Below are 14,082 nucleotides of genomic sequence, written 5' to 3'. Positions count from 1 at the left end.
TGTCACCTTAGCGCGGAGGATAGAGAGGTAGATGGCCTCTCCAACCGCGCTATCTCTGTATCTTTGCTAATGAGATTGCGAACAGACATTGAAATTGACAACAAGATTCTCATGATATGTTTAGGATTTTACCTGGCTGAAAAGGATGTGACTCACACAGGCGAGGTACCAGTTGATGCAAAGGATATATGGACAAACAGGGGTTTATTTTTTCTAGGCCAGGCAATCGCGAAAAATTGATGTCAAGCTATGCTAGGGTATAGTATACGTTGCGTACTTTGCTAAACCATGCGTGGAGGTACAACATGAACACAACAGTGACGTAGCAGATAAGTTTTGTAAATGCAAGGGCTATCTTACATGCGGCAATCATTCAAAATAGTAGAATGTTTGAAGAAGCTGTGCTGTCGTTGCGAAGTATGGTCTGTTTCCATATTTTGACCTGAAGGTAGTAAATGGGCGACAAATAAAGTCTAAACAAGAAGAAAGCGAAGAGTCTTGTTTGTCTGAACCTTTCATGCATGCTTCGGTGGTCGGCACTGTCACGCTAAAGTTCCTCATCCCTAGACTGACTGTTGGAACGCGGTTGCTATACTGGCCTATTCGTTATCAGACGAGACCTCCTTGTGCCTTTGAGAGGAAGAAAGGTTTACCACTGCGGAAAGCTGCAAGGAGGAATAAATGTCAACCGTAACATGAAGCAGCTTCTAGCGATTTTCGTGAACGCTGATACAATACCAACAATGGAGCGGAGGATTTTCTCAGAGCGATCATACAGCTGCTGATGTTGGTCGTAGTAGCGAACGAATTTGATAGGGCAGATGCCTTACTAATGTCGGCCAAGGTGAGAACGCATCCATCAGTGAGCCTTGCCAGTGCCTGCTCTCCTGCGGACTCGAATTTTTGCAGTCGAAGACGGTAAGATGATTGAGCTCAGATGCCGATCCGCAGGCCTGGTTGGGAAGGTCTTAATTTCATAGTTCATGACCATGTAAGCTAGCATAATCTTGGCTTCTGCAGAAATAAAGAATCTTCCTGGACAAGCGTGCCTTCCAAGACCAAAAGTCAGAAATGTGTCGGAAAGTGTGATCAGGCCGAGATTCTTCCGTTCAGGTCGTGAGCCTTCCTTAGCTTCACCTTGGCCCGTAGAACCATTAGCACTCGCGTTCGCTTGGATTTCACTTTGCCGTGAGAAACGAAAAGCGTCATAGATATTTGGCTGTGGGTAGAACCTGGGGTCACGATGAACGTCATACAGATCGAAGCTCATGATTGTGCCATAGGGAGCGGTCCAGCCTTCAGCAGGATTTTGAAGTCCCTGCTTTGACACAACCTTTCTTGCAACACTACGTGTCATAAAGCTACTGATGCGTAGGCTCTCGCGAAAGGCTGAGTCGGCTCGACTTGCGTGCGCTAGATTCGCTTTTGCCCACTGGCCATCGTTGCTCGATAACAGAGAAGTCGACTGTTCACGAATTCCCTCAAGAAAGGTGGAGCAATCTTCTGACGAAAGAAGATCAAACATGCAATGCGTGACTGCGATGGTTGTCGTATGTATGGATGCAAATTCAATGGGCATGATTCGTCGAGACAGCATGTTCACTGTCAGCTCATCGTGGCGGCCGTCAGCCTTTGCCCCAGCAATGTGCCAAGAAATGAAATCATTGGGTGGTTCCCAATCAAAAGCTGGATCCTGTTCTTTCTTCTCGAGATTGGCTAGTCTCTCCGTCACGATCGGGATAATGAATTTCGCCATCGCGTTGTAGTAAGCCTTTGCACGTAGTGCAGCGAGTCTTCCCACTAAAGGCTTGAGCAGTTTAGGCGTGTAGGTAATGATCATACTGATCATCTGAATGCCCATTGAATATGATCGCATATTCGAGAGAAACTCCTCGTTTCGACAAAGTGGATGTCCAATGATCATACGATTCACAACACGCGAGATCATGAACAGGTTTGCATCAAAAACTGAGATCTCCTTCCAGTTCCCCTCGTCTGTGCCCCAGGATTTGTCAAAGGCGGCGGCTACTTCATCTTGAATATCCGGAATGAAGCCAGGAAGTCGCCTCGGAAGATACTTATGGATAGTATGCTCGTGATAAGGATCTCGCAAGATCTTTGGATGGCTGAAAGCATAGTCTTCCCCCAGTATGTCGTAATGAAAGGCGGCAGCACTTAGGACATCGTCTGGCTGCTCGATTGCCCAGTGCAATTGAGAAGGAGGCACTATGAGATCGGGCTTTCCGGTAGGGTTTGGCATCAAGTAAGAGATGCCATTCTCAAGATACTGAAGCTTTGTGAATGGTCAGTAGAATTGAAATGCGACTAAAGCGTACCTTTTGGTACCCTTGAGCGAGCAGCTGCTGGGTATCTCCGAAGCTTGACAAGCTCGCCCGCGTACCAGCGAACCACCTACTGGAGTCTCTGCCTACCCATGGCACGCCATCGGGTATCTTTGACTTGGCAGTAAGCTTGTGGTAGATCTGAAGGAGTGAAACGACGAGGAAAACAATTGTCCATGGCTGCGTCAGCAGCTCCGTGATGGCGACCATCGCAAATCGTCAAGGCCAGGAACTCATTGGTACATGTCGAAAGTGATCGTAAGTCTCCAACGAATGTTTTTCAAGTTAACGAAGTTGCAGGCGACGGCAAACTTTTCATGTCAGATGAGAAAGTAGGTTCACGCGAAGGGTGTTAGCGCTGCCGGGTACAGCGGAGATCGATTCCGACCCAATCGATGGTATTTCCCGAGGAGCTTCAGCCTATCAGGTGAGGTATGGACTACGGAGTCCTGATGCTCATCAATCTTGTTCGAGGAGGAAGAAGAACGGCTGTGTTATTCATTTTAGCAGCGGGCAAAAGAGGAAGGAGCGAGCTTTCGAAGTCATTTGAGACTTGATAAAGGCTCCGTCCGGCGGAGTGCAATATTGTGACGTGTTCCTGCTCATTCATGCGGCGGTAATCGTCCGAACATGCCCGATGCATTCTCTTCCGTACAACTCCCCACTTGCTATTTACTATCAGGGTATCCGTGTCGTCTACCGCGCGTAACATCATTCATTGCAACTTTTCGGCTCGCTTCCTAATCCTTGACTCCCCTTATTCAAACCAAGCACTAGAAGACTCGATAGTCGTACTCAAATCTATCCTGCACGCTCCATCTGATCTCCGTCTTCACATTGATAGCCCCATACGGCACCTCAATCTCAGCAACGTTAAAGCCATGTTCGGGCCGTTTGCCCGCATACGCTTTTCGTGAGTGCATCCGATCAATTGCACTTGGAACATTTTGCAGCGTATTTTGGGGTAGCTGACACTCCGCATCGCTGTTAGCCCTCTCCTTTGCTTCCATAATCCAGAGGAGATGAGACGAGGCACTTGAAGGCCGGCGTGCTATGCTGCTGAATGAACGATGGAACGTAGGGAGCTTGACATGTACGGCGCGAAGAATCGAGGTAATCAGCGGGCGGAGCGACGGGATGCAGGCACACATAACACCCGCACACGGCTCTGTAGCCGACCAAAGGGTGACATCGGCCGAATGCCAGGTTATATCAGTGCCATTGTACTTCTTCGTGTAGACAGCGAGTCTAAGAATGCTCACTACACATACGCTGCAGAAGAATCTTCTTAGCCAATTGAAATTTGTGGAGAGCGGGATCCCGCCTTCCGGAAGCAATAGACAACTCACAAGCTTGCAATGAGAAAGACAAACGTCAAGAGGCACTTTTGTCTCTTGGAAGTCCGAAGTTGCCAAAGGAGAGGAACCGGCTAGGGGCGATTAGCGCTAGTCATGTAGGACGCGTAATCACACTAGTAGACCAACCAACAAGACGACTACAAAGTCAAGCGCAGTATTGATTGAACCCGTGATCATGAGTATGTTGAAGATGTCAAGGCAGGAGCCTGCGCGAGACTGATCCCAGAATTTCGGTATTGGCGTACTGCGATTGTAAGCGAAATGGTTGAAGTGGTCCAGTTGCTCACCCACCATTGAAAAATTGTAATAAGAATGACCGCAACAGTGAATGATATGACGATCGCGCTTATTGTGAGAAGCACCATTCGTAGCTGTTGAGCAGGGAGGATTCTTCTATAGAAGACAAGGCTAAATTTATGTAAGTATTTCGCCCCTCACAAGTCCAACGCTGTACACATACATGCAGAGCTTGATGACCCCTGTTGACAGCGCAAAGAAAATTTGGAAGATGAAGAGTATCTTTGCGGACTTGGCGATGTCTGTATCCGCATTCGTGCCGAGACGAGTAACGTGTTTGCCGAAGCCCGTATGATTCACCGCTGTGCAATTTGTCAGCCGACAATGTTCGACGGAAGACAGTCCTGGCCTCTTACCCTCGATATTGAGAGCTGGATTCACGAGCGACAAGAGCTTTGAACGAGGTCAGCTTCGCCTCCTCTCGACGAGGTGTAGTGAGCAGTAGTACCAAGGCTATCACCACAAGTACGTCGTCCCACTACAACACAGATCAGCCAATCTAGAGCGCTTCTTTTATCGTGGATTCAGTACCCAATAGCCAGCGTGAGCAACCTTGCGAGATACGAGGCGAAGAAGTACAAAAGTGATAGACAAGACAATCAATACTATCATCGACCGGACGAGTCCGTCTCCTCGATCGGCATAGAGGTCAAAGTCTGGCCTTGGAGCCATGGAGGCTGTACCCATCACGTCATCCATGGCATTTGCTCTCTATTTGTTTTTAGAGATCTAGATGAACGCACTCCACACAGCGCAACTCGCATCGATAGAGGATTCAGATTCTTATTGGCGAGAGAAAGGCAGAGACCAGCTCATGCGAACGAAACGATTTGCAGAAGTGGGGGGATCGTATCATCTTTAAGCTCAAGGGACTGTCACCGCTCTCACCGTGCCACGTCGGTACCAGTGTCTAAGTGCAACGTGCACTTGGTTGCGAGATGCGGCTAAAGTCATCGCGTTGTTTGACGGCCATGGGGTCCGACCTCCGCTGGAGCAAACACCGCAGGAGGGTCTGTCTACGCCGTAGCAGAATCTGCGTGTGCCATGTGCCAAAGCTCTGGAGCCACTAGAGAGGTAGAAGAGTGCTTGAGGTGTGAGCCAAGCGAGCCTTATGGACCGTCATCCAAGTGGACGTACTATGCCTATCTCAGCCTATCTTGCGCGAAATGGTCAACCGATCCGCTCAAGCCTGGCTGTGCCGCGCCTGGCGCGACATTTCTTCAGATGCGTTTCAGGACCGCAACAGCATCCTCAAGAGTCAAGATAATCCAACCACATGACTATTGCCAGATAATGCTGCAGTGGCGACCCACAGGAGTCGTTGCCGGTCACGCCAACTCTTGTCCCAAGGTCGGCTACGAAAAGATACATTGCGCCGTCCTTCGCCCCCGAAAACGCTGAGGATGATTTGACCATTGTTTCTCAACTATATTCTTACCAGTAATAAGATCCTGGCCGTTGATAACCTTTACATCGCGATAATTGCTCTGGTTGAAGAGAAGACGTGATATCGGCTAGTCGTACCACCCAATGGTTCTCGTCTACGGAGTCGTTCCGATTGGTCTGAATCGAAATTCAATGTCAGATAGAGTATAGATCGGTCAGCTCTGCTGCTCTAGCTTCAGCTTCAGCCCACAAGGGACTACGAGCAGTTCAACCTCTCGCCGTCGCTTCTGCATCCTTCCATTGTCGAGTTGACAAGGAACAAATCGTCAGTATGTCGTTCCTCAAGAAGTACAGCAAAGAAATCGACCAGGCGAAGAAATTCCTGGGTTCTGGCGAGAAAAAACAGGAGGCTGGGCATGCAGGTGTGTCGCGATCGCTCTTTCCCCACTGAGCAGCTCTCTCGCCTATCCCCATCTCCGCTACTCTGTCCATACTGCCCTCACTGACACCCTCTCCCAGCTCCTTACGGCGGTAGCCCACAGCCTCAAGGCGGAGGCTACGGTGCACCACACCAGCAACAAGCTCCCTACGGACGACCCCAGGGCTATGGAGCACCCGACCCCCACCAACCCTCCCCCTATGGCGGACCGAGCCCACAGCCTCAACATGGAGGCGGCGGCTACGGCTTTCCTCCTCCCTCGGCACCAAACCCGAGTTCGCCCCCTCAAGTTCCCAATGGCTTCCACGCCCAGTTCGACCAACAGTCCCAGCGCTGGTACTACGTGAACCAGGCCACGGGCCAAACACAATGGGATCATCCTGATCCGCACAATTTCCCTCAACACGGCGCGCCCCCGCCTCCCGCGGGAGGATTCGGTGGTGGCGCTTACGGTGCTCCGGCCGCGCATGGCGCGGGAGAACACGGGGGGAAGAGAAAAAGAAGGATTCGAAGGGGAAGTATGGCGCGTTGGCTGGTGGAGGGGCAGCGGGGTTGGTTGGAGGTATGTTAATGAAAAAGGTTAAGGGGGGCCATGGTGGGGGGCATGGTGGGGGCCATGGTGGGCACGGTGGGGGACATTATGGAGGACATGAGGGCGGCGAGCATTATGAGGGGAGGAGTGGCTCGTCTTCTTCTTCTTCTGATAGTGGTGGAAGTGGGGGAGGAAGTGATTGATCGGTTGATTCATCCGATATGATTGTTCATGTATGATGTGAACTATTGATGAACAAGTCCAGGACCCGCCTTGGAGCGAAATACATTGAAAACGCTCCGCGTTACTTGACTTCCTCTTGCCCTTGTATTCGAACAAGTGCGTACTTGAGAACAGCCGCTTCCAGGACGTTTCCCAAACATCTCCATGTGCTGGGCAATGTTGTAATAAATCCCCTCGCTCACTCTTCATGCTTCCTCGCTTGCAAGCGTTCGTGTCGAAGACGTCTCCTGAAACCCACCTTTGCCAGAGTAATGGCGTTTGTCAGGTCACACAAAGCTATATCAGCAGCAACAGCTTGCATCAAGCTGCGAAATACCGGCCATGTCGAGCCGATACGGAAAGGGTCTTTGGTGCTGACATCCGGTGAGGCCCTGGAATGCTGGGTTGCGAGATTGGATTTCCCAGAAGCGTCGTGGCAAGCTGAGTCTTTACCTACCGCCTGCCAGACAGCCTTAAACGGAGCACCCAAGTGTGGCATTTCCGCTTGATACCAACGAATACCTTCTTTAAGTCTGGAATTGAGTCTGTACCGCTTAGCTAGCGTCTGTAATACCTTTCAACCCGCCTCCAACGGTATAGGCTGAGGCTGAGGCTGAGAGTCCAGCCAATGTGGCACCAAAGCGCGGACTCGCTTATGGTGCAAACTGAGGGCTTCGTTATACGCAGCTTTGGTCGTTTCCGTCGGTTGTATCTGATTTGTCGTCTCTCGAAATTCTTGATATGCTTTATCCACTTCTAAAGTGCCTGCACTATGCAATCTATCATGAATGTTCGCATTCTGACGATCAAGAACTGATGAAGCCTCAGTAGGGCCGCCAACCTCGTTTGCGGTTACCGCTAGGCTAGATGAGATGGTCTGTAGTGAAGTCTCGATGGCGGCTATCGACTTTCGGAGACTTAAGAGGGTTTCATATTCTTCATTCATTGCCACTAACGTACGCTTCAGCCTCAACAAAGTTTGAGCATCTTTGACAAGAGTTTCAACGTTTTTCTTGCTCAGAGCACAACGCTGTTGAAGCCACATGACATAGTTGTGAGTCTCCTTCTCATCTTGCATCGACTGGACAAGGCTGCTGTACAATTCTGAATACTTGTATTGAAGCCTTATTGAGCTTTGGCTGTTTTTATGGTCGGAGATGGAATCCACTACGACCCTCTCGCTTAAGTAAGGATACTTTTTCTGAAATTTGGGCCAGGCGCGGTCAAGTTTTGATGTAGATAAAAGTGTGGTCAGGCCGATTTTGCCATAATTTATCCAGAGCAAACATGTGGGTGTGAGGGCTTGCCTTGTCGGTCTATCACTCATGCCGCGGAGGTGTAAAGGCGCAGTCTCCTTTTCTAGAGTTGCCTGTGATTGAGACAGGTCTCTGGGCTGCTCGTCAGAGTCTACTGACTTTCTTGAGTCTGCATTGACTGCTTCAGTGGTGTGGCTTGACGGGTAGTCATCGAGGCGGAAACTTGTAGACAAATCACCACAAGCCACGCCATCATCGAAAATCTGTCGGTATGTAGATGTGCTTCGAAAGCGGTGACATAAATCTAGAATATAGATATATGCCTCTTGACGAATTGACTCCCCTTGGTCCTGCAGAGACAGTATCTTTTGCCAGATTTTGTTTGCTGAGTCTAAGTCCCCCTGATACTGACAATTTTTCAGAATTACGGTGAGAAGCTGCATTGTTGGCTTCCAGCCCTCACTTACCATACTACAGTAGTATATCATGGCCTCCTGAGGATTGAACATTTGTAGAATGCCTGAAATTATGCATGTATAAACTTCCGCGTTCAGGCGTGATTTCTCCGCAATCTTGATGGTCTTGATTCCATCGAACCATTGATACCGCGACCGCGATAGTGTAGAAATGGGGCGTCCAGGGCAAGCTAATACTAGACCACCGTGCAAACCATTCATCAGATCTAGATACTTCCTAAACCAACATTTATCTTTTGTGACTGCGAAAAATCTTAATAACGTTGCGTGTGTTATCTCATTCGGTCTTGTCAGTGTTTCACGAAGAGAACGCAATATTGCATGGACTAAGTGGTACTCTCGAAGCTGGCAGAACCTGATCAGAAGCAGGTTGTAAGTATTGATGTCTGGAGCGATCTCTAGACGCAATAGTCGCGCACATATCTCCGATATGCTGGCAGGTGACAAAGACGTCATCTCATGAAGCATTTCATATAGTGTGAAATTGAAATCTTTGAGCTCATTCTCCTTTTCACTTGGGCTGTGTACAAATCGTGGCGCGTTCGGAGAAGGGAAAGTCTCGTAGATATGTGAGTCACAGTCTTCGTGATGGAGCGTATCAAGACGGCTATTCGCCTCATCAAGGTAGTCTGCCCATCGGTTACCGTCCCATGATACAGTCTTTGCTATGGTCTTCCCGTAATGCTTTTGTACAATGGTATGGTTTTCATCAATAGAGGGACAGTGGCTCAGGAGTTGGATGGTAAGCTTGAGGATTGACCATTCCAACGTGCGCATCTTCTTTTTGGTAAGAGCATAACCCTGTGGATTGGGTACCAATTCTTCACAGTTTGGGCCGCCGTAAAATTTGTGAAGGATGCTTTCATGGTTGAGTATTACTTGTAGTTCAAATTGAGTACGACTTTTAAGGAAATGCAACGGCATGCCCTGCCAACCTTGAAAGCCAGCAGAGTATCTCTCAGCGTCTTGTGCTGAGCACCAGTCAAGTACAGTCGACCAAGTTGTATCCCAATACAAATCTGGTGTCGACGGAGGAAGTTCTTTTGGCGTAGAGTTTTCTTCTTTGGTCGTATCGACCAGAGCCTTGAGACGACGTTCTTGTTCCGCCTCTGTGGCTGCGATCTGGTCTTTGGCGTCTCCGATGACTTTTTCCCATTGTCTACTCCTCGCGTCTTTCCTCAGGGAATCCATCACTGTAGCCGAAAAGGCTAACGTCGATGATAAGAAACAATAGACGTCAGACCGACCTACTCCCCTTCGAGCAGGGAGAATCGGCCTTCGAGTTACGGCACCGCGGGTGGTCGTGCAAGCTGAACGGCCGCATAGCGCTCGAGCTCGCATCGACCTGTTCCATAGACTCCACATCCTTCGAACGGAATGCGGCCAACAATAATGTCACGCATGGTTCCGCTGCATACCATGCGATCGTAGCGTATGTGATGATTACTTTGCTCAGGGTACTTATTGAAAGCATTGTTGCCCACGCTCGGCGTTCGGAAATACCTTTTTCCCGATTCTGCAAATGCCCTAGTGGGAGGGAGGGGAGATACAGTCACTGCCACATTTCGCGTTTCCAAGATGCTTCATGATCGCGAGTAATGCTTGCCTTAACCGTCGAAGCAGAATTGAATGGGTCAGATCATACGAGCTTTACAAATGTATGGCTTACATAGATGTAGCGTGTCCGATCTGCTACCCCTAGATACAGCAGACGAACCATATTACTACACATTCAAAGTCCAGTGCACCCACTGCCGAGAAGTCCATCCGAACTGGATCACTTTCAGTCGTTTTGTCAGCTTGGCCGTATGGGCATAAGGATAGAGCTGACTCTTGCCAGGAAACAAATGAAGTTTCTGGAAGTAGGGGAGAAGCAAATTTCGTCTGGCGCTGTAAAGTTTGCAAGGTTTTGCTGTCGTCCTTCATCAAACGTTCATTTCTGATTCTATGAAGAGAGAATCAAGCGCAACAGTCAATGAATCTCCAAGGCCTTACGTTCAGGCTTCCCCACCAAGGCCACATCAAGTCATTGTGATTGACTGTCGTGGTCTGGAATTTATTGAGTTCAAGGCCGAGGTAGGGAGGCGCTCCTGCACATGTATCAAACTAAGTGTATTCAGGGTGAATGGACTGCGAAAGGATTCGAATCGGTTACCAAATTCGCTGGTATTGATTTGCAAGAGGGTGAATGGTACGACTATGATGAGAAAACCTCCGAAGAGGTCAGCATTAAAGACATCAAGTGGGCTATCAAACGAGCATAGAATTCATTCTCTAGTCGAGATCTAAGCTGTGTTAGAGCATCAGCAGGAGACAGGTATCCTAAGGTCAGGATCCTAGAAGCTGCAATTTTCAGCAGAAGGTAAGCTCTTTCAGGTCGTGAGGTGATCTTCACACATGTGAGTACGTCTAATGTAGTCTTGAACAGCTTGTGTGGACGAGAGTCTCACGAAAGCTGTAGTCTAGCAAATTGCCCCTCAATAGCCCTTTCCCTAAAGGGGTTGCTGGTTCGACACAGATAGTTGGCGCGAACGCGACGTGCTCTTGAACCATCCACATCCCTACTGACTCCGCAATTCACGAGCATTTCTAGATCTCTAACAGCCCTGTCATCCTCATTCAGAGAAAATAGAACATGCAGATGAAGATTGCTTGCGCGGAAGTGTAGAACATTTAATGCGACTCGCCCTGACGCTGGTCGTCAGCAGCTTTCTGTCCCTCTGACTGACAGTGTGTTGTCAAGATTATCACGCATCAAACCATCTTGCCTTCGCAGCCTCTCTCCTAATTGTGCCTGCAGATGACCCGTCGCCTGTCCCTTGATGGGCGATTTGCACCTTCTTTGTCAAAATCATTTCACTGGCCGTCTCTGGTTCACACTTTGGCAAGTGTCAATCAGCTCTCGATCCTTTTCTTTTGGACTACTTTCGAAAAGACCTTTCCTCTGACATCTTAACTTCCACATCTTTAGCGGGGGTTATCATTCACATTCACACCGGACAACACTACTTCTCTCACTACCAAATCACTCCTCAAATTTTGATCTCGATCTTACATCCTATGGCCGCTTACCAGGAACCTAGCTATATTGAAAGACGCTCGGCAGCTGCACATCTCTCTCAAGCAATAGCAGCTTCTCACGATCGACAATTATCAGAGGAGCAATCGAATAATGATCGGCTGTACACTTCAATACCACAAATGGATGGGGCGATGGAATCAAATCAACACCTTCGGCTCGGTGGGGACCAAGTAGCAATTTTCGTCCATGCTGGCGCCGGAGTCCATAGCTTTGAGCATGAAAAAGACCACCTTGCTGCTTGTGCAAAGTAAGTCTCACATGACCTCTTCCTCTATTCCTTTCGGATATAATCTCCCAGCGCGCAATTCAATCAGGGCAATGATGTATGTATTGACATTTTGAAGCGCTGCAAGGTCCGGCATGACTTTGATGCTTAATGGAGCTACGGCAGTGGATGCTTGCGAAATGGGAGTACGAACAATGGAAGACTGTCCGATCACAAATTGTGGATTTGGAAGCAATCCAAACTTTGACGGAGAAGTGGAGTGTGATGCATCAATCGTAGATCATTTTGGTCGAAGTGGGGCAGTTGGTGCTCTCCAAGGTCAGGAAGCTCATGTGCTCATGGCCAGAACAGGATCTTCTAACGATGTCAGGCGTCAAAAACCCCATTCACGCAGCTCGAGAAGTTTTAGAGCAGACTAAACAAAGACTCTCGTTTGGCCGTGTGCCAGCCAATCTCCTCACAGGAGATGGAGCTCTAAAATTTGCTGAAGATCATGGCATATGCACCTGTCACCCGATATGCCTAGTAGCACCTGCAGCAGGGCGCAAACATTCTGAATGGAAGAGCCAAGTCGATAAGGCTGAGGAAGAAGAGGAAGACGAGGAAGACGAGGCTAGCAGCATTGCAGTGGACTCTGTGCAGGACAACATAGATCCCGAGTACTCAGCCTCTGACAATATAAGCTTATGGAATGAGGGTCAACCACAAACACCTCGCATTCCTGGATCTGAATTTGGAGACGCAACAATACCTCCTATTCCCAGGGTCAAGAAACGCTCTCCTTCTCAGACAAAAGGAGCTCTCAAACGGCCTCAGCAGTACGATATCGATCAAATAGAATCCGTCAATGGAATACCCATAGATAGAATAAAAGCGAATGACCAGAGCGAGCAATTTTTCGAGGCAGCTTTCGGATGGAACGACGATACAGATCTCAATGGGCTATACTCTTTCGGCATGACTCGCTCCAACCCGTCTCTTCCGCCAAGCTTATCTCGCCTGACTGGAACAAATGAAGCGGATCATCATGCTCTGATGTCAAATAAAAATTTGGATTTTGTGGCTTCAGATCTCGCCTCCGCACCGACCAGTGAATTGTACTCAAGAAACTATGATGCGACTCAAAAAGTTCCAAAAGAGGATATCATTACGGACACCGTCGGGGTGATAGCTGTAGATTCTTTCGGGAATATCGCTGCTGCTTCGTCTTCGGGTGGCACTGGCCTGAAGCACAAGGGTCGTGTGGGGCCAGCGGCACTGATAAACATCGGCACAGCTGTAATTCCTGCAGACACCGATGACGACGAGGATTTAGTATCCGTTGCTTGTGTTACAAGCGGTACTGGCGAGCATATCGCTACAACTATGGCTGCAGGACTTTGCGCGGAACGCGTTTATACTTCAACTCGTCGTGGGAAGGGCGGCCGGCTTGATCCGACTGATGAGGAAACTGCACTGCGGGCCTGGATAGAAAAAGAATTCTCGCGTGAGTCCTAAGTCTCCGACTCTATGTGAGCACGTTTTATTGATTCGTGAAAGGCCATCCAAGCGTCAGAGCGACCCCGGTGCGCGGTGCTATAGGGGTTCTAGCCGTCAAGAAGACGCCAGATGCAATTTACCTTCATTTCGGTCACACCACTGATTCCTTTGTAAGAAAGTGTCATTTTGCTACTTCCTGTTGACTGACGTATGAGACAGGCTATTGCATATATGGGCGGGGACGATGCCGAGCCAAAATGCGTAATGTCTCGAAACTTTTCTAAACCAAACGTAGTCACTGGAGGCGGCGTTGTTCGCTATGGCAAGTCTTTGCTTGCCGAATTGTGTTGCTCGGTTTTCATCTGACAGATTGACTAGATCCTACGAAGGGTCCCAAATCAAAGAAGAAAATAGAGGCACTTAAGGCTCTGAAAAAACGCCGAGTTCTCCGACAAAGGAGAGACTTTCCAATGAAGCAAATATCCCCCAAAATGAAAGCTGGGGATATGGAAGTAGATCTGAACGAAAAGGAAGCGCTGAGGAATGACAATTTTGTCCCAGAAGCTCTAGAGCAGCAATTTGACCAAGATGAAGACAAAGCGGTGAAGTAATCTTCGATAGATGGACATGCAAGAAATTACGATTACACAAGCTTCCAGCCGAAGCAGAGAGATCTGAACGCTAGATCACGGCCCTCCGACGACTTAAAACCATGACGAATGAAAAGCTCTCATGCCCTGTACGTCTAGTCGATTCTTGGAAAAGGAATACTGAGCGAAAAGACGTGAAAGGACAGGGACTGAGAAGATGGCCCTGCAATCACATTCCCTGAGATGATATCTTGATAGCTTCTACCTACAATACCGTATCGATGGCTGTGGATTACCTGTTCCTTTTTCCCCTTCGTCGTCCTCTTCGTTCAGCTAGTGCGGAATGCAAAATATCAAGAGAACATAAGCCAGTAGACAGGTATAATCTAGTCTGTAT

At 48.8% G+C, this 14,082-nt stretch overlaps 5 protein-coding genes across 5 annotated transcripts; 3 read left to right on the top strand and 2 right to left on the bottom strand.

The window, feature by feature from the left end:
• Positions 1-859: 859 nt before the first annotated feature.
• KY384_007876 (uncharacterized protein) lies at positions 860-2,552 on the bottom strand (the record flags this gene model as incomplete). The annotated part of the gene is made up of 2 exons (XM_044816365.1): positions 860-2,293; positions 2,337-2,552. The coding sequence occupies 2 exons, from the start codon at positions 2,550-2,552 to the stop codon at positions 860-862; spliced, it is 1,650 nt and encodes a 549-aa protein (XP_044667005.1).
• A 3,162-nt stretch (positions 2,553-5,714) lies between these two features.
• Positions 5,715-6,393, top strand: KY384_007875 (uncharacterized protein; the record flags this gene model as incomplete). The annotated part of the gene is made up of 2 exons (XM_044816364.1): positions 5,715-5,805; positions 5,903-6,393. 2 exons carry the CDS (start codon positions 5,715-5,717, stop codon positions 6,391-6,393), a joined length of 582 nt encoding a protein of 193 aa, XP_044667004.1.
• Positions 6,394-7,153: 760 nt separating this feature from the next.
• On the bottom strand, positions 7,154-9,499 carry KY384_007874 (uncharacterized protein; the record flags this gene model as incomplete). The annotated part of the gene is made up of 1 exon (XM_044816363.1): positions 7,154-9,499. One exon carries the CDS (start codon positions 9,497-9,499, stop codon positions 7,154-7,156), a length of 2,346 nt encoding a protein of 781 aa, XP_044667003.1.
• Positions 9,500-10,255: 756 nt separating this feature from the next.
• KY384_007873 (uncharacterized protein) lies at positions 10,256-10,572 on the top strand (the record flags this gene model as incomplete). The annotated part of the gene is made up of 2 exons (XM_044816362.1): positions 10,256-10,384; positions 10,429-10,572. 2 exons carry the CDS (start codon positions 10,256-10,258, stop codon positions 10,570-10,572), a joined length of 273 nt encoding a protein of 90 aa, XP_044667002.1.
• A 796-nt stretch (positions 10,573-11,368) lies between these two features.
• Positions 11,369-13,706, top strand: KY384_007872 (uncharacterized protein; the record flags this gene model as incomplete). The annotated part of the gene is made up of 5 exons (XM_044816361.1): positions 11,369-11,637; positions 11,689-11,713; positions 11,782-11,820; positions 11,896-13,102; positions 13,474-13,706. 5 exons carry the CDS (start codon positions 11,369-11,371, stop codon positions 13,704-13,706), a joined length of 1,773 nt encoding a protein of 590 aa, XP_044667001.1.
• Positions 13,707-14,082: the final 376 nt, after the last annotated feature.

The sequence above is a fragment of the Bacidia gigantensis genome (genome assembly GCF_019456465.1).
Source record: "Bacidia gigantensis strain McMullin 20006 chromosome Unknown contig_278, whole genome shotgun sequence".
NCBI lineage: Eukaryota > Fungi > Ascomycota > Lecanoromycetes > Lecanorales > Ramalinaceae > Bacidia > Bacidia gigantensis.
The sequence above is the reverse complement of the archived record's forward strand: the minus strand, read 5'-3'. Positions and strand labels throughout refer to the sequence as shown.